The 26,618-nt window shown below is 37.5% G+C and overlaps 1 protein-coding gene across 1 annotated transcript in view; it reads right to left on the reverse strand.

The window, feature by feature from the left end:
- The window catches only part of ABCA12 (ATP binding cassette subfamily A member 12), a 176,659-nt gene that overhangs the window by 136,217 nt on the left and 13,824 nt on the right, over positions 1-26,618 (reverse strand). Inside the window, exon 2 of the mRNA XM_008053854.1 lies at positions 24,731-24,824. Within this exon, the coding sequence (XP_008052045.1) occupies positions 24,731-24,824 (94 nt within the window). The remainder of the gene's footprint in view (positions 1-24,730; positions 24,825-26,618) is intronic.

Here is a 26,618-nt window from a genome sequence, read left to right on the forward strand (position 1 = left end):
GCAACCTACAGAGAATCATTCCTCTTTTCCTATCGAGAAACTTCTCTTTCAAGATTAGACTTCTCTAAGGCAACAATAAAACTAAATTCTACCCATAGGTCCAATCATTAAAAGAAACTGGAATGTGAATCGACAAGTGAATTAGGTAACATAGTACATTTTTTGCTTCTTGTCTTGTATTTTTTAATGCATATTTAGTGGGGTTTGTAGCAGTCCCTTCTGTCTCTCAGGCAAACAGATGCTTTTATTTTTTTAGCCTAATGATGTGAAGAAAAACAGAAGGATGTGAAAAAGTCTTCAAGTGCTTCATCTTCAGAGAGAACAAATAATAAAATTGTAACCCTCACACTATCTTTTCTTTCCAGTTCAATATATTGAAAAGGTGAAAGATGCATAAAGCTATACTGTAACACACAAGAACATCCTCTTTTAGACTGTGGTGAATTTCTTTCAGAAAAATGTGACCAACTATGTAAAACTGAAGGATTAGCACTTGGAAGACATAGAGCTTCTTTTCTGGCTCCGAAACAAACCATAAGTGAGAAGACGTCACTAAATTTTCAATAATCAGTATCAAATCTTCAGTGCTAGTCCTGGAAAATATTGATAAATGAATAAAAGAAATGAAACATGGAAGGTATCTGAAAGTCCAAACTGAACTTTCATTTCCAAATATCAAAATTGGTATAATGTCATTATTGACTGCTTAGTATGCTTAAAGAAACAGTTAAGTCAAGGTAAATGTCCGATTCTATTTTTTTCATTCCCTTACCACTGACCTTCATGTTTTGTATTACTCAAGTCAACAAAACGTGTTGCCAGTTACTCCTAGACACTCACAGACTCCCCGTAAGCACCAGACTGTCTTAATTATTCCTTTTGGTAAGATCATACAGTTCTTAATATTGTGTTACTTTAAAAAAATTTAGAAAAATAAACAGAAACTTTACATTCCAGGCAAGTGGCTTTCAACATTAAAATAAGTCAATGAAATAAAACACAACACAGAAAGTTGGAAAGAAATTAAATTTAGATACACCAATAAGATCAATACCAAAATATTGTGTGAGGGCGGACGCACTAATCTACTGTATTTATCTACCTTTTATCATATCCTAATGTTTCTCTATATGTGACATATATTATCTTTAATTCTCAGAGCAACTTTACTAGGTAGGGATTTTCTTTCTGCTATAAATGGTAATTAGAAGAATCCTGCATATATTTGAAAGTCCTGTTTTGCATCTTCAGTTCCATATCATTTTTCTTGCTTGTTTACAGGAAAATGACGCATATTATTAATAATCTTGAGTGTAGTTATTTAAAATTCCTTTAAAAATCTATACAGCCCTTCAGATGCAACTGAGAGTCAGAAATTTACAAGGATTTATCATAAACTAAGACATAGTCTTACTTAAGTCTCAAAATGCTTTAAATGTATGCATTTATAGATCTCAGAAGAAACAATTGCCCTAGGCTGTTTAAGAGAGAAAAAGTACTTATTTGCACTTAGATTAGAAAAGGATGACACTGTCAGAGTAAATGATAAGCCGGAGGCAGCCCAGTAAGTGGCCGTAAATAACACCCACTTCTCACATCCAGTGGGCTGCTCCATTGGGAAGTCAAGATGGTATTTTAAGTGCTATATTTCACTCAATGCTTATTCGCCTGCATGCTGCAGTCACTGTGGTTTCATACAGAGAGTACTGGAACTACCAGGTAACCCTGGAGAAATGTTCTAAGTCAAGATCCTCTTTTTTCCCACTCAGCACCATCAGTGCTGGGAAATTTCCCTGTGAGTTGGTCAAGAAGTTGAGAATCATTAACTTTGATTTTCTACACGAAGCCTGGTTTTATGATGTCAGTTTTTTGCCAAAAAAGAAAAATATTAATTTCCCAAAGTTTTATGTTGTACGTATTTGTATTCAAAGTTCCAGTTAAAATTTATTTTTAGTCTACTTGCCTTGACTTCTTAACAAAGCAAACAAACAAACAAAAATGGGGGAAGAGGAATTTAGTTTTTATTCCCCCCTAAATAAAAGTGGACAAAGCATGACACCCCTCCTTAAGTTGCTTTTAAACATGGGAATGCTCTGATACATACTACTTACTTTATAGTTTATCACAGAGCTAATGTATAAAATTATATATTTAAGCATATATGTATATACATGTGATTTTAAATATACACACACCCACAGTACACGTGTTTTAGGAAGCTCAAGAGACTATAAGACAAAACATTAGGACAGGGATCAGAAGGAGATCCTGGAAGAAGGTTCAAAACGAAGTTTATTTCCTGTGAAGCAATTAGAGGACCTTGAATTTTCTAACACAAAATCAATCTTAAAAGAGCATTGGATAATCTTTTGCTACTAGACTCTTTGATTATTCTTATTAACAGTGTCATACAGATTGTGTTGACCTCAGATGAAAATATAGGTCTCTCTTCACAAGCCCATATGCAGTTATATGTTATTTAGACATTACACTGATATGGTTAGATTCATCCTGACATTTTATTGTTTGCTTTCCTGAGTGGCCTTTCAGACTTCAGGATAAAGCCCAAACCTTAGCATTCAGTAGGCCTCCTGCCAGCCTTCACCACCCATTCCCCCAACTAACTTTCAACTATTTGATATCTCTCCTACCTACTAAAATGAATCATTTTGTTAATATTTTGCACTAACACTTTTATAATTGGGTTACAGAGTTCATGGGAACATACTCCCGGGGCAATTAATATCCCTTGTTCAAGCAATTGCTTTCTTTCTTCTCACTACTTCCAGCCTGATGGTCTTAAGGCTGGGCTGATGGGGAAAAAGGGTTAGTGGCCTGTGAAGAGGCACTGACAATGCTAAAGCATAAATATTCAAATCTATGACCCACCATTCCACACACCAGCCCCTTGCTAACCACCAGTTCTCTTGTATTTTCTGGAATACGTGTAACCTGATGTATCTCTTAAAGAGTTTGCTCGAGGGGTCTCTTTTTCAATTGCTGTACAAATAACACGTGTAACTCTATGTGTTTTCATGCTTTTTAGTTTTAAAAGGACTTTCACAAATAACATACTTTGAGCTTCATTCACAGAACCCTGGGAAATAAGCATCATTTTCCTTTTTATGCATTAGGTAATAAAAGCTCAATGACATTTATAAGTAAACAAAGTGGAAACTTTAAATAGGAGTTGTAATTTCAAGTCCCACACTCTTTCTACCATATCATTCTGTAAATATTGTGATCTGAAAACTGATGGAAGTCACCTCTAATTAAAAATCCTTCCCTAACTTGGGTATATAATGGCCATTTGCATACAGTAATGGCCCTCTGGAGATGTGTGCATTTAAACCAGACTGATAGATTATGTTACTGAGATGTGTAAGACATTGGATACCTAACATACCCATAAAAATTACTGCCTGCTAGTCATTAACACCTAGAGTCACCTAGCAGAGAACACATGTCTGTGGCAATGGATAGTGTAAGGTGAACGTCTCATAAGGAAAGGTAACTGGGTACTATCCTGAGAAGGACATCAGAGTGAAAGGTCTAGGTATCAGGGCTCAGTACAAAGGTATTAGAGCGGGCTTGAACTCATCGTTGGAGACAAGGAGAAAGGCCAGGCGTATTTTATGGTCTGAAAGTACTGGTTGCCTTTGAGCACCATAAGCAATTTAATGTCAAAGTCCCTTTACACAGAATAACCAGGAAATAATTTGCAAGAAGAGAAAAAAAATTAACCACATTCAACTGTCTTTTGGATGAGTGTAGTACTGCTTTTCATTGTTTCTCTAGAGTAGGCTAATGACAAACCCTAATACACTCTACCATTGTGGTACTCTCTTGTGGACAATGATGTTGATAACCACAGTTCAGATGGGTATGCCAAGGCAGAGGGACTGACATAACATACCAAGCAGCTTTAACATAAGTATTCAATCCATTGACAAAAGTATTAGGGATGTCATGCTGGGTGACCTCACTTTGACCGTTATACATATTTTCCCCTTTAACCATTATTAAACCATCAAAATAGAAATATTTTTGATATGGCATAGTCTCTATGATTTTCATGTTTATTATCAGGAAGTTTCTATTTCTGCCTTTTGTCTTTTTTATAAAGAATATTTTTGATCTGCGCCAAAGATAGCAAATTTTTATACTTGAATCACAACTTTTGCTTATAGACTACATTACTTCAGATCCACAAAAGTGCAATGACCTTTTATTTATCAAGAGTCCATTTGAGCCACAACAGTTAATGTCTTATTACCCAAATTAACAGAATGGTTAAACTTGTTTACCTGTATCTCTTTAAAACCGAAGATGGAAAATTGAGAAGGAACTATAAGTGTTGAGGTCAAAGACAGTCTTCTACTGACCTGATGGCCATAAGACTAAAAACTGTTCAAGTATGAAGGCCAAATGGAAATTCTTAACTGTCAAAAGAGGGAGCTTGGCCAGAAGCTTCTCATAACTATTATCCCGATTGCATAAAAATTGATGTGCTCATTTGATCTTAGGAGACTATTGATAATTACAACTTTCCATGAAGGTCCATTTGCCTTTACTGGCAAAGTTTTATACATATACCATGCCATCTATAGATCTGTCATAAAATTATTGGAGAAGGAACTGAAAAGACTATTTCTAAATGGAATGAATGACATAGGACTCAATATCTATGGAAGAAGTGTGTGCTATAAAGCCCAAACCTCAATTACAATGAGCTTCCTGCACTTTAGATGTACCAAACTTTCACTATTTAAAATGTTAATTGAAATTAAGTGAACTGAGTCAAGATTTCAGAATATTTGACCATTGCTTACACTGAAGATTTGCATGATGTTAGCCCAGGTCCATACTCAAAACATCCAGCTCTACCACTATACGACTTTCATCCACAGACTTCACTTCCTCTTTTCCTCAGGAGCAAAAATGAAGCAGTCAGGACCCCCAGATTGAAGGCAGAACAATAATCACAGCAAGGGAATAAAAAATGGAAAATATTTTAAGCCATGGCAGGAGAATATTTGCTCAGCTAATCAATCATTCTGGCCAGTAGTCATTGCTCTCAGCTAAGCCATCTTTAGGAGGGGGCTGGCAAATCACCATTGTGATTGGCCAAAGGCTCTAATAATATCTATATTAATACATCAGGATACAGTGAGCTAAGTGCATTAACCAATTTTAACCTATCACCTAGCAAGTAGTTAACGTTTGTAGTTAACTCTAATCTATGACCCAGAGGCTGTCAGTTAATTTTCAAAGTTCCCAAATCAGGAATACACAAGCTAGGAATGATTAAATCTAAACAAAGCTCTCTAGGAACAACTGAGTCAAGACAGCCCGCTGCATGGCAATGCTTCTCCTGCTTTTACTTCAGTCAGTCCTGGAATGAGTTAGGTGGCATAAGGGGTGTTCAAAGCAGGATTTCATCAGTGAAATGAATGATGTTCAAGTTAATGAAGCTTGGCTAGAAACACCATAGAGGCATTTCTGCCTTTACGTGAACAGTTTAAGAACCGGCCAACTCAGGCTCCCAGTACCCTCTGGAGTATGTGTACTCTAGAAATCCGAGTCAGCCTTGTGTCCCATCACTGACCAGGAGGCTCTGGAGCTGATGCCCACTGCTGCTGATGTATTATGACTGCATAAGCCTCTCAGACTCTTTTCAGGGTCTTTGTTAGAGTATCTACACGGACAAAGAGCTGGAACTTTGTTGAGCCTCGCAAACTGGTTCTTGTGACTGCTTTTTCTGCATGCTTGTTAATAAATGTTTTTGCATGTGTGGCAAACCATGAGGCTTTTCACTGTAAATATACCAATTGCCAACAAGATTGGGGTAGGGAGGAGACCCACAGCTCACCTTTCTCTATCAGTTAATTATTAATATTGTCTAATATTAAGTAGAACCAAATAATTGTGGTTGGCCAAATTGGTTTAGGATATTCTTAATTGATTAGAAAGCACTGCCAAATATGTATTCAATGGTTTACTGTAAGGTTTAGCTTCCATTTAGATCCCAAATTTCTTCTATGTGCTTGCCACTGGACTAGATCTTAAGAGCGAATAGAGTGTGGTGCGGGCAGGTGTATTGCCATGATGGAAGAAAAATAAAATTCTTACTGAAATGGTCATACAGGCTCCATGTGTGTTATGTATTGTGTGGTGGGGAAAGGGGCAGTTCAGGAAAATAAGAGAAAAGAGACAACTATGTATCCAAAACAATTACAATTTGCATGATGCTTATTATGACCATAGAGTCATGCCCAGATATGATATTAAAGTATGAAATTTGGACTCCTAATACAACTTATTGGCAGAGAGTAGAGTGGACAGCTGGAGGTTAGAGAAAGTAGTTCCTGCCTGTGTTTTGAAAGATAAGTTGGAGCTAGCTGAGACAATGACAGGGAAAAGAGAGAACAATATTTGCAAGGGCAAAAATGTAAGAAAACCCTGAAGGAGACTGAGGTACAATAAAGCCTCATGATAAAGCAATAACTTGATTTCAGATATATGAGTGTGACCCAAAAAACTCAGAATTTATTTATTTAAAAAATTGTGTCTTTATTCTTACAAGTTTAAACTTTATTCACCTTCAAAGTACTCTGTTTGATGCAATACACTTATCAAAACACTTTCTCCACTGCTCAAACCAGTTTTTGAATTTGTCGATTTTTATGCCTTTCAGTGCTTCTGCCCTTTTTTGCTTCACCTCTTCCACGACACCAAAACGTTTCCTTTGGAGGGCTTTTCATCCGAGGAAACAATTTTAAAAAGTTGCTCAGGGCAAGATAGGGTGAATAGGTAAGATGAGGACCCAGTGGTCATGCCATTTTTTGGTCAAAAACTGCTGAACACTCAGTGTGGTGCGGGCAGGTGTATTGCCATGATGGAAGAACCAGTTACCCTTTGCCACAATGCAGGATGTTACTTCCACAAATCATGATACAACCTTCTCAAAACTCCCAGATAAAAACTTAGGTTGCCCATTTGATTCAGAAGGACACATTCCAAGTGTGCTACAAGGGGCCTGCCCTCAAAAAGATAATTCCAGTTTTTGGGGGGTCTCCCCTCCTAAAGCAACTGGCTCACTTGGTCATTTCGTTATCCTAGAAGAATAGACTTCTGCATGTCTACATGATTGAGTGTTCTAGTTCTCACTTATATGAAGTGCTTGACTGTGAGTGATGGGGCAGGGATCATGGTAGTAGATGGCTCTGAAAAATTAGGCCATGAAAAGTTTTTTTTGGTGTCACATGACAGTTGTACTTTTATCTTAAAAACAGTGTTGGTCAGAGGATATTAAACAGAGAAATACCATGTACAGATTTGTGTTTAGGGAAATAACTGACGTGAGTAAAAAGGATGGACTGTAGGGACTAAAAGAGACTTAGAGACAGAGTAAAATGCCACTTTAGCTATGAAAGATACAGGATGAAGCTCTGAACAAAAGCAGAGACTTTGGAAATGGAGACAGAAAGAGTTTCAAGAAACATTTGGAAGGACAAACTGACAGAACTTGGTGGCTGAAGGATGAGGATGTGAAGGGGAAAGATGGCTGCCATCTTACTGCTTCCGATGACTCAGTGGAAAGGTGATTCATTCCCTCATTAGGCAATGGTCAGCGTGGGGGAAAGGGAAGATAAAAGATTTTGTATTAGATGTGTTGAAAACTTGTAACAGGCCCACGTTTTCTTAATTATTTTTCTTTAGGTATTGCAACTGGGTTAGTCTAACATAATGAAAAACCATTAGATTTCAATAGCCGAAACTAAGCTGGATTAGATTCATTTTTCATGAGTTGACTGGGAGATTTGGAAATGAAGCTGTCAGAGGCTTAGTCTGAGGTTATTTGTCATCAGCTCAAACTAGACTTTTAATAAATGGGGAGAGGCAAAATTGATTTCATTAAGAAAAAGGAAATGAGAATGGAGACACCTGTTCTTGGGGAAAAAAAAGACTGTTAATTCCTAGTTATGATCATGCATTTGTCATTAGCAACACTGAATAATGTTGGTGACATGACACAATGGCTTCCCAAATGAGTTTTAGTAGCAAAAAGTGAGTTGGTACTTTGTTGAAACTTCAATAAGTCACTCATATATCTGTCCATCCATCCATCCATTTATCCCTCTTTTTAGTAAATATTATTAAACATCTGCTAAGTGCTAGACACACTGAAAGGGAGAACTTGGGAAAATTTTTAAGGGAAAAGTTAAAATCATGGTTAGAACACTCAAAGAACATTTTGGTATTTTAGACCTCCAGTGGAATAAATAGAGAATACAGGAGACAAGATAGGAATAATTAAAGGGGATTAACACCTACTCTTTGTTGGATTAGTTCTAAGTATGGTTCAAGTTTTGTTTGCTTTATTTTTTTTAAAGCCTTATTGATTCTCAGATAGTTTCCTTATAAACGATATAATCTTTTCTTGCTTACTGTTTCATGAATTTTATACCTTCCCTTAGGAATGTGGAAAGGACATGTTAAAAGGGAAAAAAAAAACTATTACTTATCTAAAACTATTAGAAACCTCTATATTCAAAAAAATCAAGATAGATACTAGCAAGTATGCGATAGTAAAACAAAGGCTACATTTTACTAATCTTTGTGTATGCCCAAAAGTCTCTGAATATTTCTGTTCTCAGAAAACATTTTCTTACCAATTTACTTCTTTGTGATTGCTATTTGGACCCTACTGAAGAGAGCAAAATTCCTTCAAATGTTGGTTCTATAAAACATCTTTATTGCCTTCAGTTTTAAAGTTTACAGTCACAAAGAGAAACAAGGTCCATTAACAGTGGTTGTTGCTAAAGATTATAGGATTAATTTAGCATTAAGAGGATTTGTATCTCGTATGTTTCTCTTGGCATAATTTCACATACATGATCCTGTAGATAAATATGGAAACCAAAGAACAATTTGTGTCCTGTCTCAAATCTTAGGATAATTTAGATTGGTGGAACTAAGAGAAGAGCCATTGATTTCTTTTTGCCTCCAAACAGCAAATCAGTGAGTCTTAAAGCATGAATTGCAATGAACAAATGATGTCCTTTGGGTAAAAAGCCACTAATATTTCACTTCTACCCCTATGCCTTTACTTTATTCTCTAGTGGCAACATGATATGTACAGCAAATACATCAGAAGACCTGGGTTCCAGTCGGAAACTCTGCCATTTACTAACTATTTAATCTTGGGCAAGATACCTAATTATAGTAATCTTTTGTCGAGCCCCCACTTTACGCATCTATAGACTATAGGCATCCTTTTTTGTCATATCATAAATGATCATAATACTTGCCATGTGATTAGTTGAATTATCCTGTACAGCTCCCCCAACAATGCTATGAAACAAATACTCTGATTATCCCCAACACAGAGAATTTTACTTCCCAAGGTCACAAAAGTCAAGCTGGGACTTGAATCAAATACCCTGACCAAAGGGCCATGAGATGACCATTAAACCCTACTTGCTATTCTAAGAGTTTTGATTTCCCTTACTTGCAAAACAGAAATCACAATAATTAATCTCTCAGGATTGTTACAAGAACTGAAAGACAAATTACAGGAAAAGAGACCATAGCTATTGTTACAGTTGTTGATATTCTGTTTTCTCAGACTCCCAAGTCAAAAGTCAGGAGAGTACTTTTCTTTCAAACCATTCCTTTGTCCTCTAAGTTCAGTCTCTGCCATACTCTACTGATTCTCTCTTCCCAATATCTTTGATTTACTCATTCTTCTCCATTTTTGTTTCCCTGGTTGTATTCATAAGAGTGCTCGTGGCTTTTAATAATTCCAATAACTGTGAAAGTCCTTCTTGCTCCAACCTTTCCTCACCCTAATCTCGTCTTCCCACACTATCTGGTTAATATGCACAAAACACCATATTCTTATTGCCACGGGCAATTCTTCACTGCTTATGAGATTAAGAGATCCCCATATCTTCATCCTGGTATTTGAGACTCTGGGTCTGATATAGTTTGGGTGCGTGTCCTCTCCAAATGCAGTCTCCAATGTTGAAGGTGGGGTCTTGTGGGAGGTGTTTGGGTCATGGGACCGGATCCCTTATGAGTGGCTTCTTGCCCTCCCAATGGTAATAAGTTCTTGCCTTATTAGTTCACATGAGAGCTGATGATTAAAAGAGGTTCACACCTCCTTCTCTCTCTCTGTCTTCTGCTCTCACTGCTCACCGTGTGACATGCCCTCTTCCCTTGCCGTCCATCATGAGTAAGAGCTTCCTAAGTCCATACCAGAAGCTGAGCAGAAGCCTATGCCGTGCAGAGCCACGAACCAAAACAAACCTCTTTTCTTTATAAATTTCCCAGCCTCAGACGTTCCTTCATAGCAACACAAATGGACAAATACAGGGTCTCTTGTTTCTGTTTGACTCATTCAAACTCATTTCCTGGTAGAGTCTAATGGAATTTGAGTAATGGGGGGCATCTCCTTACTTATTAAGTGTCTGTTCTATGCTAGTCACCGCTGAAATTTGGTGAAATAAACAGGTTTAGGCACAAATCTTATGAAGGAGAGGCTGCGCATACTCAGTAAATTACAATTATAAGGAAGGGAGATAGGTTGGGGGTGAAAACTAATCAAGTATAGATTCCCTGAAACAAAATAGACCATTTACTTTACATACTCACCATCATGAATTTAGTTTACTCTCCTTCCCTTAAAAAAAACTCCCCATTCTTCTCCATGTAAATCCAACTATTCTATTAGTTTCTTTTCTTTTTTTTTTTGAGTTGGAGTCTCATTGTCACCAGGCTGGAATGCAGTGGCACACTCACGGCCACCGCAGCCTTGACCTACTAGACTCAGGCAATCCTACCACCTCAGCCTTCCAAGTAGCTGGAACCAAAGGCATGTGCCACCATGCCCGGCTAATTTTTTGATTTATTGTAGAGACAAGGTCTCATCAAGTTGCCCAGGCTGTTCTCGAACTCGTGGGCTCAGGTATTCCTCTCGCCTCTGCCTCCCAAAGTGCTGGGATTACAGACGTGAGCCACCACACTAAGCTTCTATTAGTTTCTTTAAGGACACAGCTTAAGTCCTATTTATGATATTAAGCTTTGCCTAACTTCCCTAGTCTCCAAAGATCTTGTTGTTGTTGTTTTTTAATCTTAGTGCATTTGTGGTTCTTTGTTCCTGCAATCAGAGTTGATTATGTAATAAATTATGGATTTTAGATTCACCACAACTTGATTATTGAGATTTTTGTCTAAGAACCCTGTATTGTTCTCCTTTAGAAATAAATGCTTGTTTAATGACTAGCCGAGTGTTTAGCAGTGTGTACATCTAGGTGCTAAAAACGTATGCAACAAAAGCAGGAATTGGAATCATAGCTCTAATACCTTAAGCAAGCTTTCTAAAGCCTGAGATTAACCTAATCCACTCTTGTTCATTTGCTTTGGGTTTTATTTTAGCTAAAATTTGTTACTCTTTGCACTAACATTGCAGAAAAATGGATTGTTTATTGTTCTGAAGTTTGGATACATTAATATTATCTAATGTTAACACAAATTTCATAATAACCACAAAACTAAACCTGCCTATGTAATTCACTGATCCTTGTTATTTACCTTCTGGATTATATATTTAATTTCCATATAAAACTAAAAATTTCCAAATTTCCATATAAAACTAAAAATAAATCAACAAAATTAAGTCCTTAGATTTCAGTTCTTAGTATGCTTCTGAAAGGAATGTAATCTGGGTAACAAAGTTCTATAATTTTTTTTTTCTGGTTTTTAGAGCTCTGCTTATCACAAAACTTAAAAACAGCTGATGAAAGCTAACAGGATTCCATGGAGGTGAGTGAAGTTTTCACAGTATTTAGGTTCAGTTTGGACCCCAAATCTTTCCAGGAAAAATCATGTTAGAGTGGTTTAAAGAGGTGTGTGAAAGTTTACGTATGGCAAATGGTATCCTAATTCATTTGCTTCTCTTTGTGGGTTAAATGTCAAAGCATAATATCACTCAAATAAGAAGAATTCCAGCTATCCCCTCACCCTTGTTATGCCCCTACTCTTGAAGAGACTATATTCAAAACAACGATGCTGTGATATAAAGTTCATTTGCCATGAAATCCTTCTGTGTGATCATCGTAAAGCTTTTCAAACCACAGGAGTTCCATATCTTCTATAGTTTTAATATCTAACTTCTGCACTTTAAATACAGTGCCCTTTCAATAAATATGACAAAACAATAACCTCCACAAGAGGTAAGCACACTGGGCTGTATTCCTCAGTTTTCCACTGACTTGTGAGTAAATTTGAACAGACTTCTTTATACCTCTAGCTTTCAAGTATTGCTGCACCAAATTCACTCATTTGTTCAACAAATATTTGTAGGGTGACTACTAAGTGCCAGGCAATATTCCAGAGACTGATTCTGTTAGCTATGCCAACAGCAAGGTGAACATCTCTGTAGACACGAGTGATTCTGTTTGACAGATAGCATAGAGTAGAAAGGGAATGTGAGAAGTAAGACCAAATTAAATCTTGCTTCAATGCTTATGTGAGGTCTGCCACTAAAATCTATGAAAGTAGATGTCTTCAAGTATAAAATAGTAATAGTTCAAAAATATTAAGTCAAAGGACACTGCCAGGGGAGGGAAAAAGGGAAGGAGCAGGTAGCATCAGCATAGGGTACCTGGTCCCAACTTAAGGGAAGTGAGGACCCATGAGAGGTTCAAACTTCACCTGCATGAAGCCTGCTTGTGTAACCAATCCTGACTGGTACCCCACATATCTATAATAATAGTTTTAAAAAATATATTTCACGAGTGCCTCAATGTGCAGGCACTGTGCTTGGTACAAGGAATGCAGTGTGGTCCAAAACAGATAAGGACTCTGCCCTGATGGGGCTGAATATTTCATGCATGTTTGTGCATGCTGTTATTGCACCACTGAATCTTGTTTGTCTGTGTGGTGCTTTTAAAATGTGCCCACAGAATTTTTGGTTCTTTTTTCTTCCAAAGGTGGAGCCTAATCCCTTGAATATGAATAAGGCTGAGGGACTTGTTTCTCATGAATAGAATGTGGCAGGGTGATGCTCCAAGACTTTCAAGACTGGACCAGAAAAAGAATCGCTTCTACCTGACTGTCTCTTGGATTGCTTCCTCTGGGAGAAAGTCAGCTGCCAAGACATGCGGACACTCAAGCAGCCTCAAGTCCCACGTGGGGAGAAACTGAGGCCTCCCACTAACAATCAGTACCAACTCACTGGTTGATATCGCTTAAATAGTTGCCCACTTCGAATCTCGAGTTGAAATCTGATTCCCGAAGTTGGAGGCAGGACCTAATGGAAGGTGTTCTGGTCAGGGGAGTGGAGCCCTCATGAGTGGTGTGGTGCCCCCCTTCCCGGAGTGGGTGAGTTCTTGTTCTATTAGTTCCCATGAGAACTGATGGTTAAAAAGAGCCTGCGCCTCCCTCCACTCTTTCTTTTGGGTCCTCTCTTGCCATGTGGTCTGCACATGCCTCCTGTCCTTCCCCTTCCACCATGAGGTATTGAAGCCCTCACCAGAATCAGATGCTGGTGCCTCTTGTACAGCCTGTAGATCGTTAGCCAGATCAACTTCTTTTCTTTATGAATTGCCCAGCTTCAGATATTCCTTTACAACAGCACAAATGGACTGAGATACCAGCCATGTAGCCATCCACCTTGGAAACAGATCTTCCAACCCCAGTCAAGTTTTCAGATGATTACAGCCCTAGCCCAAATCCTGACAGTAAACCCATGCCAGACTCCAAGCCAAAACTACACAGCCATTCTTTCATTTCGGATCCCTAGGAACTGGGGCATAATAAATGTTTATTGTTTTGCCCCTAACTTTCAGGGGACAATTTTTTATAAAGCAATAGATACCTAATGTAGCCTGTGGTGAAAATGTCTGGATGAACATAATTATGGTGGAAAAACTCAAATTTCCTTTAGTTTACCATTCATGTTGGAAAGTGCAAAATTAAATAACTACTCACAGACTTTCAGCGTTTCTGTACAGGAGAAAACCCACACTGTTAGGTCTAGTATCCAAAATCCTGATGATCAAACCCCACTCAAGTATATCTCCTCTACTCTCAAGAAAAAAACACTCTACTTTGACCAGATTAGTCTACCAATCTCTGGGCAGTTATCCCTGAGAAGCCTTATCTCCAAGATTTTGATCATGCCCTTTCAACCTTTTGAAAGCCACCTCTCCTTTTTGTTGCATATTCATTTTATTCTTTCCAGCTTAATTTGCTCCTGGAATAATTTTGATTGCCTAATTGTTAGCAATAGTTTGCCTTTTAAAATGTCTGGTAGTTTTCATTGCCAATGTTACTTTTGAATATTTATTTTCCTAAGTACTTGCACTGTTTTTACATGTCACTATTAATTCATCACTAAATATTTGCATTCCCATTATGTGCAAAGTACTGCATTGGGATCTACATTTAACATTTTTACTTTAGTTATATTTACCTTTTCATTTTAAGGTATCTGTTATGGCCCACAACCTTTCAAGTGTGTTTCTTCACTTCTCAATGAGATTGTATGCAACTTAAGGACAGAAAACAGTCATATATATATATTCTTGTTTGGTGTGCTCCACATAAAACTATGGTTAATTTAGCTACTAATGACAGACGGGCTGAATATACATGTGAACCTCTTGCAATTTTGATATAAAATAAGCCAAATATAAGAATTTAGGAATCTGATGTCTCTTTATTTCCTCAGTTTCATTGAAGAAACTATGGGTATTATGGTGAAAGAGTTCTTATGTTTTGGAGATAAATCACCATCTACCGAATCCAACAAATAAATACAGGAGTCATTTTTTGAAAAGGGTTACATCACTCTCCTCAAAAAACAAACCAGCTTCAAAATGAAATATCCCTAACCCTTACCAAGAAAAAAACACTTCATTGCATAGCATACTTTTTTAAATGGAACATTACAGCCCTAGGCGCATCCTTGTAGAATATAAATCCCCAGAAGTATCTTTCTACCATCTCCATATAGGGCAGAAACTTCAAAACAATGGAAAGATTTTGACATTTCTCAATCTCCTGATACTTATAAAGCCAGAAGCACCGTGTTGTAAAGCTAGCATGTGAAGCACTAGCCTGCATGGATCGGGGCTCCCTGGGCCTTAACTTCGCCATGAAATCATTTTGGAGGTACACCTCTTCAGGAAATTGTCAACACGTCTTTCCTTAGTCATCATCTGACAGCATTCTCTGAGAGGAGGTTTTCTCCTCTTCTAACTGTCCTGAAAATGCTGTCTTCAATGTAAGACCTGAAAAATAGTGTGAGACTCCGATGAACTGAGGATTACAGTGAGCGATTTGGTGCTTAAAAGTAGCAGAGGATGCTGGCACTCATTGAAAGCATGCAAACTAACTCAGGTAAAGGCAAGTCAATTTTCCAAAGACTTAAATCCGTTCTCTGGTTTGTTTTCACAGTAGTGAGCTAGTAAAAAATGAAAGCTAGTCCAAAAAAATTTTTGAACATGAAATAAAGGAAAAGGTAGCTCTGAACTTTAAATAGCCTAAGAATCTCCTGAGGAAGCCTTCAAAATTTGAGCTTTCTGGTCCTCAACACCACCCCCACTCACTACTACCTTCATCTCTATTTCATTCAGCACCTCCACCACCACCACCACCACCCATGCCAATTCAGAAAGCCTAGGGTAATACTCTGGCATCTGCATATCGCAACAGACATACTGAGATCTCTCCATTAAGATAGAGGGGCTTAGCACACCTGTTTGTAAATCACAAAGAGAAAAAATACTGATAACAGCATGTGATTCCTATATTTTTTTCTCTCTAGTTAGCTGCATTTTCACTCCCCAGATTTGTCCTAAACCGTATCAATCTCATATGGACTGTATGAAATTAGAGGGTTATAGCCAACCCTACACTGAAAATCTCCATATTACAAAAAGTAATTCCTTTTTTTTTTTTTTAAAGAAATCTGGATATAAAAATCTAAAAAGAAGTAGAAGAATTGATTGATGGGATGTCTTTAAACAGGTTGAAAACATACCTACCTGTGATAGAGAAGTATAGAGACTTATTTTAGCCCCAAAGCGTTTCCAGGGCAATCATGAGATCATGAAAAGGAAATTTGAATCTTAAACCAGAACTCCATGCCAGAACCAGGGACTAGCTCCTATTCCTCTGAGCCATCTTCCACACAGCAGGAACTCTTTCTAAAACACCATCTGGTCCCAATGGTCCTACTTTGGTTGTGTATATGTATGGGTGTGAATATGTGCACGCATGTATATGTGTGTGCTTGGTATATGCATAGAGAAAAATCTAAGAAAATATACACTGAAATGTTAACAATGTTCTCTTTAGAGGGCAATATTATGCAGAACCTCCATTTTTACAGTATGCATACTTGTATGATATTATTTAATTTTAAACAACGAGCATGCATTTCTATGGTCAGAAAATAATATAAAGATTTTTAAGTAAAATTAATTTAATAAAAAATTCCAGTGGCTTCTCATCACTTTCAAATTGAAGTTGAATACTTTGAGTCTTGACCAAACAGTCTTTAACTCCCAACACACAAGAAGCATCTTCCTCTTTCAGACAAAACAAACTCCAAATTCCTGACACATCTCTTTTGCGTTCTCTTTTCTCATTCATGTTAGTCGCACTCTAAGAAATGCAAAGATACCAATTGTCTACCTGACAAACTCCTACTCATTCTTTAAGACTCAGGCTAAGACAGAAGTCTGAGCACTATACTTCCCATTGGAGCCTGAGGCAAAAGAAAAATAAGTCATCCTGACGCTGGTTTTATTTTAAATTTTGATATTTTGTTCATCATGAGATGCCGTGTTAATCTCGGTTTTGTAAAATATTATAATTTCCAAATATAACTGAAATATAATTGATCTTGATTACCAAGTCTTTTGTCAACCCCTCAAATTTTGCACTTCCCTTTCCCTGGTTCCAGGTGAAGTTGCTGACTCTATCTTTTTTGCATTTACCTCCACTGTGAGATTTTTATAATGCATTATAGTTTCTCTGATATACCTATTACTCTCCTATAGACTTGATTACTGTGAGCTCATGATTTTCTTGCTTGTTTGTTTTTTTAGTTGGAGTCTCATTCTGTCACCCAGACTGGAGTGCGGTGGCACGCTCACGGCCACTGCCACCTCAACCTACTCAAGTGATCCTTCTGCCTCAACCTTCCAAGTAGCTGGAACCACAGGCACGTACCACCACACTCAGCTAATTTTTTTATTTATTGTACAGACAAGGTCTCACCAAGTTGCCCAGGCTGGTCTTGAACCCCTGAGCTCAGGCAATCCTCTTGCCTCAGCCTTCCAAAGTGCTGGGATGACAGGCATGAGCCACCATGGCTGTCTGGCTCATGGCTTTCTTAACTAGCACTTAAGAGACAGAACAGATGCCCTTTGAAAATGTGATGAGGGCAAGAATAAACATGAAACTTCAGTTAAGTCTCTTAAGTGTTCTGAGACTCAGTTTCTCATCTGTCAAATAATGGCAAGATACTAGATTATCTCAGTGATATGCAAAGATTGATGCTATACTCTATACATATATAATTGTGTACATAAAATATAAATAATATAATATAGAAAATATAGCATTATAAATGTATTTATATGATAAATATTATAATATAGGGAATAATATCCAATACTAATACAGTTTTTAGTATGTATCAAACACTTTTTGAAGTATTTGACAAGTATTAACTCATTTAATTCTCACTAAGTGAGGTAGATGCTATTATTAGTTCCACTATATAGCTGTGGAAGCTGGCTCAGAGCATCCAACAGACTTGCCCAAGACTTTTTTTTCTTTAGTTGGAGTCTCACTCCATCCCCCAGGCTGGAGGGCAGTGGCACACTCACGACCACCCTGGGGCCAACCTGCTGGACTTCAGCAATCCTTCCGCCTCAGTCTTCCAAGTAGCTGGAACTACAGATGCACACTACCATGCCTGGCTAATTTTTTTTTAAATTTTTTGTAGAGATGAGGTCCTGCCAAGTTGCCTGGGCTGGACTCGAACCCACAGGCTCAGGCAATCCGCTCGCCTCAGCCTCCCAAAGTGCTGGGATGACAGACTGAGCCACCAAATCCAACCTAAGACTCATGTTTTAACCCACGCAGCCTGGATCTGGAGTCTGGCTCTCAACCCCTATATCGCCACTCACAATAATATTTTTATAGAGATATAAACATATAACCAACACGAATAAAAATTTTATGTTTTAAAATGTGAGAATATTATTGATAATTCTGACTCTAATATGTAATGAAATTCTATCCTCTGGATTTTTTTCTTCTTGTTGAGTCTCATTGTACTTCAAAGGTACGTCTGGTTCTCTGATGCAACTTCATGTACTGAGCCCAGGACATTAGTTGAGAAATACTTTCATCATGTTATCTGGCATTAGGGTGTGCCCATTCGCACTGCATGAGAGTCAAATCAGGAGCTAGGGGAGAGAGGGAACTTCCAGCAGGAGCTGTAGTCATCTACACATATGAGTGTGGCAAAGTCACGTTCACATTTCCCTCCCTCCTGCTTGTTTCAGACAACTCTGTGCATTGAGCTGAATGAAAAAGAATCTCAATCTCAGTTTCTGGGAATTCACAGAACTTACCTCCCTGTTGCCATCTAAAGGGTCTGCAATGTTGCCCAAAAGGTCATTGACTACTGATTTGCTGGTGGAAGAAGTAAAGGATGCGACTTTAGCTGTGAAATTCGAAAGGCATTCCAACTGTTTCTGAAACTTCTTAAGAAGCAGATTGTAAACTCTCCTACACAAAGATCCCTCCTACACATTCAGAACTCTTAAGTATTCGTGATGGAAATTCCCAGGTGGTTCTAGCTGGGGAGGCGCGACAGGGCTTTCTTGATATTCATTTTCTTTTCCCAGTAGGAGTGTTATAGATACTTTCAAGCATAGTCAGATTTACCTGGATTTTATATTTGAAAAACAAATATAAAATTAAAACAAGGCAACTCCTTTTCCTTTATCTACCTCAGACTCACATTGAGTTTTCTACTATCCATCTTTGGATGAATTTTGTAATCCTAACACTCACATCACTCTTCCAAACTGTATCAGATTCTGACCTATTGCATTCCTACTTTGTTCCCTATTAAGAATCATGCTGTATCTGACTTGAGTATGCCGGTATGGTGTGATTTATGCTGTTAATGTACTATCCATCTGATGAGTGAGTCAAGTTTGAAGCATCCACCACTTAAAGACCACTATAAGCCAATATATCAACAAGAAAGATATAAAGGATAACTGACTGGAGTTTGAATAAACAGGAAAGGCTAAAAGGGGGTATCTTAGATGTGAGTTTGTCTTTTAATAGGCATTCAGAAGACACAAACACATGCATCAAAGTGGGAATGAGCATGGACTATGCAGAGGGCATTCAGACTTTCAGACACCTCCCTCCTCAACACAGCCATCCTACTGCAGAACAGAAAGAACACAAAGTTGGAAGATTCCTGATTATAAAGATCTTGAAGGTCAGGAAAAGAGGAGATAAAGCTTGATGGGCCCAAAGAGTACTTTAAGGAAATTATCTGAGGATGAAACAGGGTAAGATTTAGAAGTTACCAGACACACACACACACACACACACACACACACACACACAGAGAGAGAGAGAGAGAGAGAGAGAGAGAGAGAGAGAGAGAGAGAGAATGCACTACTGAAGCAATCCAGGCTTGAGACAGTGGTATCTTGAACCAAGTAGTGCCAGGAAGGATGGAAGGGTAGGGGTAATTCCAGGACACATTTCACAAGGTGGATTCTGACTTAAAAGCCGGTTATGGGAGGTGAAGAAAAGGGAGGAGTCAGAGATGATTCAGATGTTTCTAACCTGAGAGACTGACTTGTACTGTTGGTACTCATGAGAATGGGGAAACCGGGTTGAGCAATTCCCAGCTTAAGACAAATGATGATGAGTTCTGAGCGTCTCAGAACAAAAAGCTACATACATTTTGAGTCAATCAAGATAATAAACAAAATTATGTACTGTGGGTCCCTCAGTTTGTATCACCAGACCCTGGGTGTGCTGGATAGGATGATACATGGTGGATTCCTGTACGCACGCACTTGTTTTCGCGTCCATGAAAACACACCACAGGAAAAGTCATCAGTAAGGGCAAGGCCAAAAAAACGCACCTCTCTGACTTCCACAGCCCTTGCTGGTGAGATGTCTCACAGGCTCTTTCAACATAAGACTACACAATTGTTTCTCTTACTAATTCAGGCACCGTAAGCATAATGACATGCAAGCATCTCATCAACCACCAGTTGATCAATAATTTCAATCTTCCGTCTCACATTTTGTTTCCCTAGAGCTGCTGACAAGTAGAAAAACCAATGGAGTTCATTTCTACAGCCATGATCAATCTGTGATCTTGCAAACAGAGGGTATGAGCAAGAAAAAAGAAGAGTCTGCAAACTCAAAGGAACCAGACCTCAGGATTGCCATTGTCAGCATCCATAATCTGGATAAAAAAACACCTACCTATAGGTGTCTGGTTAACATCCAGGCCCTGGCACAGAGTAACCATGTGAACATTGGCAAATTACTGAACATTTCTGTACTTCCATTTTCTCATCTTTGAAACAAGAATAATCATCTTATGTAGTTCAAAGAGATGATATGAATATTAACTAAGGTGATATATGCAAAGCACTCAGTACCATGTCTGACACATAATAAAATGCTCAATAAATGTTCACCCCGTCATTATTTCTGTGCATCTCTGAAGATAAAAGATATGCTTTGGAGGTCAAAAGTCATGCTAGGAATGTTGGGTGATCTTGCAGGTACCAAAGCTATTGAGTCACATCCGGATGAGTGGTATTCATTATAACCCTGTGATAGCATAAATTTAGATATAATTCAATTAGCAGTTGGTTTCTGCCTCCCCCCGGCCCCTGTTTTCAAATGTGGAATGGGCTGAGTTTCTTATACTCTGAGGGAGCAGGGGTGTTAGAAAGAGATAGCCTTGAGATACTTGGGGCTTCATTCAGTGTATGTCCATACTTGCACAGTATGATTTCCATTTTGCTTTCACTTGTACTTTTGACCACTTGGAAAACATTATTTGTTATTAATAAAGGCATGACTCTGTGTTTGGCATGACTATGGTTACTGGAGTCTACATTTATTGTACTGGAAAAACAGTTCCGCAGTCATTAGGAACTGTTTGCCTGGACTTTCAGGGATATGCATGTATTAAAAGGAAACAAAATAAACTTGCCACCCATTACAGCTGGGCTTAGTCTAAATGCGTTTTGAGTTGGGAAGGTTTATGTTGTTTTGCTTGTCTTTGCGCCTAAGTCTGGTGTTTTGGCTTCAAAGTCTGCCTCTTGACAAGCCACGGCATGTGGAGATTCTAAGGGGGTAAAGCTGCTTCAGTCCATTTCCTCCCCGTGTGAATAAACATCAGAGCCTGCCTGCCAGGCTTAATAGGTTTTCTTTACCTGGGACTTATTATTTGCAGAGGCTAGTTACCCAAGCTGTTTGTTGCAACACAAAAGGGAGTGAGTGAAGGTAGACGATGTCAAAACAAGCACATCACTCCTTCATACACAAGTGAGATTGACAGTTAAAATAAAAAACTATATTTTTTAAAATGTCACTTCAGACCAGCATCCACAGTGGCAGGAACTGCAACAGCTTCCTTAACCCAAATCCAGACTTCTCTAGAAACCCAATGGTCAAGAAGACCACGGAGGGAGTCCCTTGAGTCACTATTTATATTTGTTCTAAATGATTTATTGAGTCTTCCACATCTACCTGACTCCCAAGAGCAGAATGTGTCCATAGAATTACAACTCCTGTTCTCACCATGGCTGAGTTTCATCTAGGGCTGAGTTCTAGAGTTGCACTGTCATTTCTCTATTGCCCAACCAGCACTTAGTCCAGAAAGGACTTTAACTCTATTAAACAGGGCCTAGTTTCTATGACACTACAACTACAGCGATTCAATACAGAATTGGTTAGACACTGGTAGCATTAAATACTCATATTTAGGATAACTCTGATATATTCATTCAAATGCTCTTATTCCCCATATTTCTTAATGTTGTAGTAGAGACAAAGAAGAGATGTTTCTATTCCTAGTTTCTAATTTTTAGTTCTCTCCTACAAAATCTAAATGATGCAACATGAAAAATTAGCAATGACTATGAAATGTAGAAAAATGTGAGTTTATGAGCTTAAAACCAAATTCTGGAGCCAGATTGCCCATATTCAAATCCTGACACTACCACTTATTAACTGTGCGATCTTGGCCAAGTTACTTAATTTCTCTGTGCATTAATTTTCTAAACTATGAGTTGAATAATACAGTTACCCCCTCACTAAGTGCCTGACACACAGCATGGTATCAAGAAATGGTCTTGTTATTGTTATTACTGGCCGACTTTAATCTTTCAATATAATAGATATGAGAAACAAAGAAAAACAAGAACAATTTTTTTAAAAGAATAAAAATACTTCAATCCAAGCTGTCATCTCAAGGTTATTGCCTCTCTAACACAGAAGAGAAAAAAAAGCAACCAGTCTTAGAGTCTGCAAATAACTCCATAACACCTCTGATTATAAAATATTTTATAGCCTATTGATTATAGAATGAGTTGAAACCTTGGGCATAATTTTTATTTGACTTTTACTTATCCAAATAGGAGGTTCTAGACCTAGAAAGAACTTGTGTGTAACAGAGTAAACTACTACACAAATATCATGGACAAAGAATAAAAAGAGGTCTCTAATATCTTTCTCTCCCATCTCATATAATTGAATTTTGGCAAACTACAGTCTCCCTGGGTTGCAGATTTCTCATCTGTAAAGTGAAAGGGACACTTAAAGTTCTAATAACAAACCAAAAAAACCCTATTTTTTTCAACTGAGTTTTATAAGATCTAAGAAACGAGCAAACATATTTTCAGCATTTGAACTATCCTATACTTTTGTTCTCTTCTACCCACAAACAAAGATAATTGCTTCCTAGCTAATTATTATTAGAGTATGATCATACATCCATAGTAAAAAAATAATAATAATAATGAGCAGTTATCTCCTTTCAGATACTGTGTTTTGTCAGAGCCCTTTAGATTAGGTCTAGGAGGCATGGGTCACATTGTTTCTCTTATGTTTTCTTCTTAATTGAGTGGGATTATAAGAGCAGTTCATGTGTTCCCTGTGATTCTGTAAATGTCATGGGTATCACCCTTTCGTTTAAGCCTGCTTACTCACAGATCTTCTATTTTTCTCTTGGAAATTTTATAAGAGGAAGTGTATGTAACTGAGAAATCCTTTAAAACAAAGCATTGGTGAAAAGGTATTTAAAGGAGGTATTAAAGTCCTTCTATCACTATCATAAGCAAATTGATAATTAGCATAGTAAACCCAAATATTTCAAACAGCATTGTCCTACTTATGTGCTCAGTGCATTATTGCTGAAGCTCATGTGACTTAAGAGATGCACTAATATATAAATTTCAACAGTATATAATGAAGTCAATCTTTTATAATGAACTAATATACACAATATGAAGAGAACAAAATTATGCTGTTTTTATAATCTAATAAAACCTCATCAACAATTCTACATAATGGTTTGTTAAAAAGTGCTTTAGAAATAAGATACTATTCAACTGTACAGAATTATTTATTTTAGCACCAAGAGTTTAAATGCTTTATACTAATTGAACTGACAGTTCCTTTTGAATTATCCTATTGTGCACGATTCAGGTAGATTCTGTCATGGTTCTCATCTTATTTTTTAGGACTGGGTGATTGAAAAACACTATTTATTTTTTAAAGTCACTAGTGTATTACTCTCTTTCCAAAATAATTCAGCATTATATTCTTTTATATAGCAAATTACCATAATTTATCTGAAGTACTAAAACGATAGGAAACCTTTAGGAGATAGCTGCTTTGTGAAACACAAAACATTTGACTTGGCTTCTACTCTTCTGAGAAAACTGGCTTCACGGGGGAAAACAAACCAAAGCTAAAACAGCATTGATCAAATCACTGGAGTTCAAAAGCTCATCCCTCTCAGTTCTAAAGACTTTGCTGAGTCCTTTCTGCATTTTTCACTCTGAACCCAAAAGAAAATAATGAAGTGAGTTGGGTATATCGCCCATTTTATAACTTGGCAATGTCTAAATGTAACTGAAAGAGCTCTAATTAGAAAACAATCCTCTTCGGAACTAAACGTGTTAACACATTTATACCACTCAAGTATCAGCCCTGAAGAGAGAGAAGAGATTTCTATAGTATGTTGGATTTCATTTGTTAAGTTGATTAAATAAAAGTCTATGGTTTCTACTATATAGAATGATCTATCATGAGATTTCTGCTTATTTGTGTTGTGTACCATGGTGAGATTTATAATGTGAATAATAAATGAGCCCAAATTTTATAACGATCAAAATATATTCTGGCTCCCACAAGTTTCATATTTTTCTAGATAAATATCACAGATCCAACTTTCTGACTAATTTGAAAATCTGGGGTAAAAAAAAAAAACACAAATTGTTTATGCAAATACTTCCAAGTGAAAGCACTATCCAAAAAAAACAAATTTTAGAATGAAACACTAAAGTAATACCAAAATAAATTTTAATTAGAATCCAAAAGTTAGAGAAACAAGCACATCTCCTTTACTTACAGGTTGGTTTTGCTGTTGGAGGAAACTTGGTCCGGGTAATAGCCAAAATTATGAAAATAATAACTGGCCATAAGATCAAGACAAGTGTCCAAAGCTGCAAAATAATGATAGAAAAATTATGTTAATTATATTAGTGTACCAAAAATTTTAAAAAGCATAAGTACAAAAAGCATTTCATATTATAATATTTCAACATGAACTGGATATTTAACTGCCTGTAAATATCAACAAGGAACAAATGAAAGATTTTCTTTGAAAAGACTTCTAAATGAACAGAAGAGTGATTTATTTTCAGGTTTAAAACTTTGAAATGATTTTCACTTTAAGAGTGATTATCCCTTGGTAAAAGAACAGACATAGAGACCAGTGGAATAGAATTGAGATCCCAGAAGCAAAACCTCAATTTCTCAACCAACTCATCTTCAACAAAGCCTCCACCACCCACTACTGGGGAGAGGAGAATCTATTCAGTAAATGGTGCAGGGGAAACTGGCTGACCACATACAGAATATTGAAACAGGACCCCTACCTATCACCATACACAAAAATTAACTCTAAATGGATCAGAGACCTAAATGTAAAACCTCAAACTATAAGAACTTAGAAAATGCAGGAGACACTCTTATGGAAGTTGGAACTGGCAACCAATTTCTGATCAAAACCCGAAGTGCCCATGCCATAAGAGATAAGATAGACAAGTGGGACCTCATTAAAATGACAAGTTTCTGCAAAGCCAAAGAAACCATCAAGAGAGCAGGGAGACAGCCTAAAGACTGGGAAAAAATATTTGCCAACTCCATGTCTGACAAAGGCCTAACATCAAGGATCTACAAGGTACTCAAATGTGCTGAAAAGTAAAAAACAGTCCCATTACAAAGTGGGTAAAAGATATGAATAGACATTTCTCAAAAAGAAGACATATGAGCTGCCAATAGATACATGAAAAAATGTTCAACTTCACTAGTCATCAAGGAGATGCAAATTAAAACTACACTGAGATACCACCTAACTCCAGTCAGAATGGCCATCATCAATAACTCAAAAAACCACAGATGCTGGAGAGGATTCGGGGAAAAGGGAACACTTTTACACTGTGGGTAGGAATGTAAACTAGTACTGCCTCTATAGAAAACAGTGTGGCAATTCCTAAAAGTTCTAAAAATCAATATATGACCCTGCAATCCCCCTACTGGGAATATACCCGGAAGAACTCAGATCACTCATAAAAAAGATACCTGCACACGTATGTTTATCGCAGCATTGTTCACAATAGCAAGAACATGGAACCAACTGTGCTGCCCATCAAAAGAGGACTGGATAAAAAAAAATGTGGTACATAGACACAAAGGAACATTATGCAGCCATAAAGAAGAACAAAATCATGAACTTCGCAGCAACCTGGATAGAATTAGAGTTTGTAATACTGAGTGATCTTTCACAGAAACAAAGATCTGAGTATCACATGTTCTCATTCATAAGTGGACCTTGAACAACTACCGTAATACTATAACAAAGGATTGACAGTAGCAGGAAACAGCAGGGGGAGGGGTGTGAGGAGGTAGGATTGACCGTAGTCAAGATCTTCCAGGGGGAGGGCATACCTCATCAACAAGGGAAACTGCACAATGAATATTTGTATACCTAGCCCTGAATTGTACCCCACAATTTAAAAAAAATTAAAATAAAACAAATAAATAAATAATAAGAGTGATTAACTTAAAATTCAAATCTGATTGATGACTTACTTTCTTAAAAATCTTTTAGAGTTTCCCAGTTGCCTGTTAGATAAGACTCAGCATTCTAAACAAGCCATGTCAACCTTGGCCTGTTTTGCCACCTTCAATGTCAGCATTCTATGCTCCGCCATAAAGACTAGTGTGTGATATGG

This window comes from Carlito syrichta, unplaced genomic scaffold (genome assembly GCF_000164805.1).
Source record: "Carlito syrichta isolate Samal-C Ts95f unplaced genomic scaffold, Tarsius_syrichta-2.0.1 Scaffold10796, whole genome shotgun sequence".
NCBI classification, from domain to species: domain Eukaryota; kingdom Metazoa; phylum Chordata; class Mammalia; order Primates; family Tarsiidae; genus Carlito; species Carlito syrichta.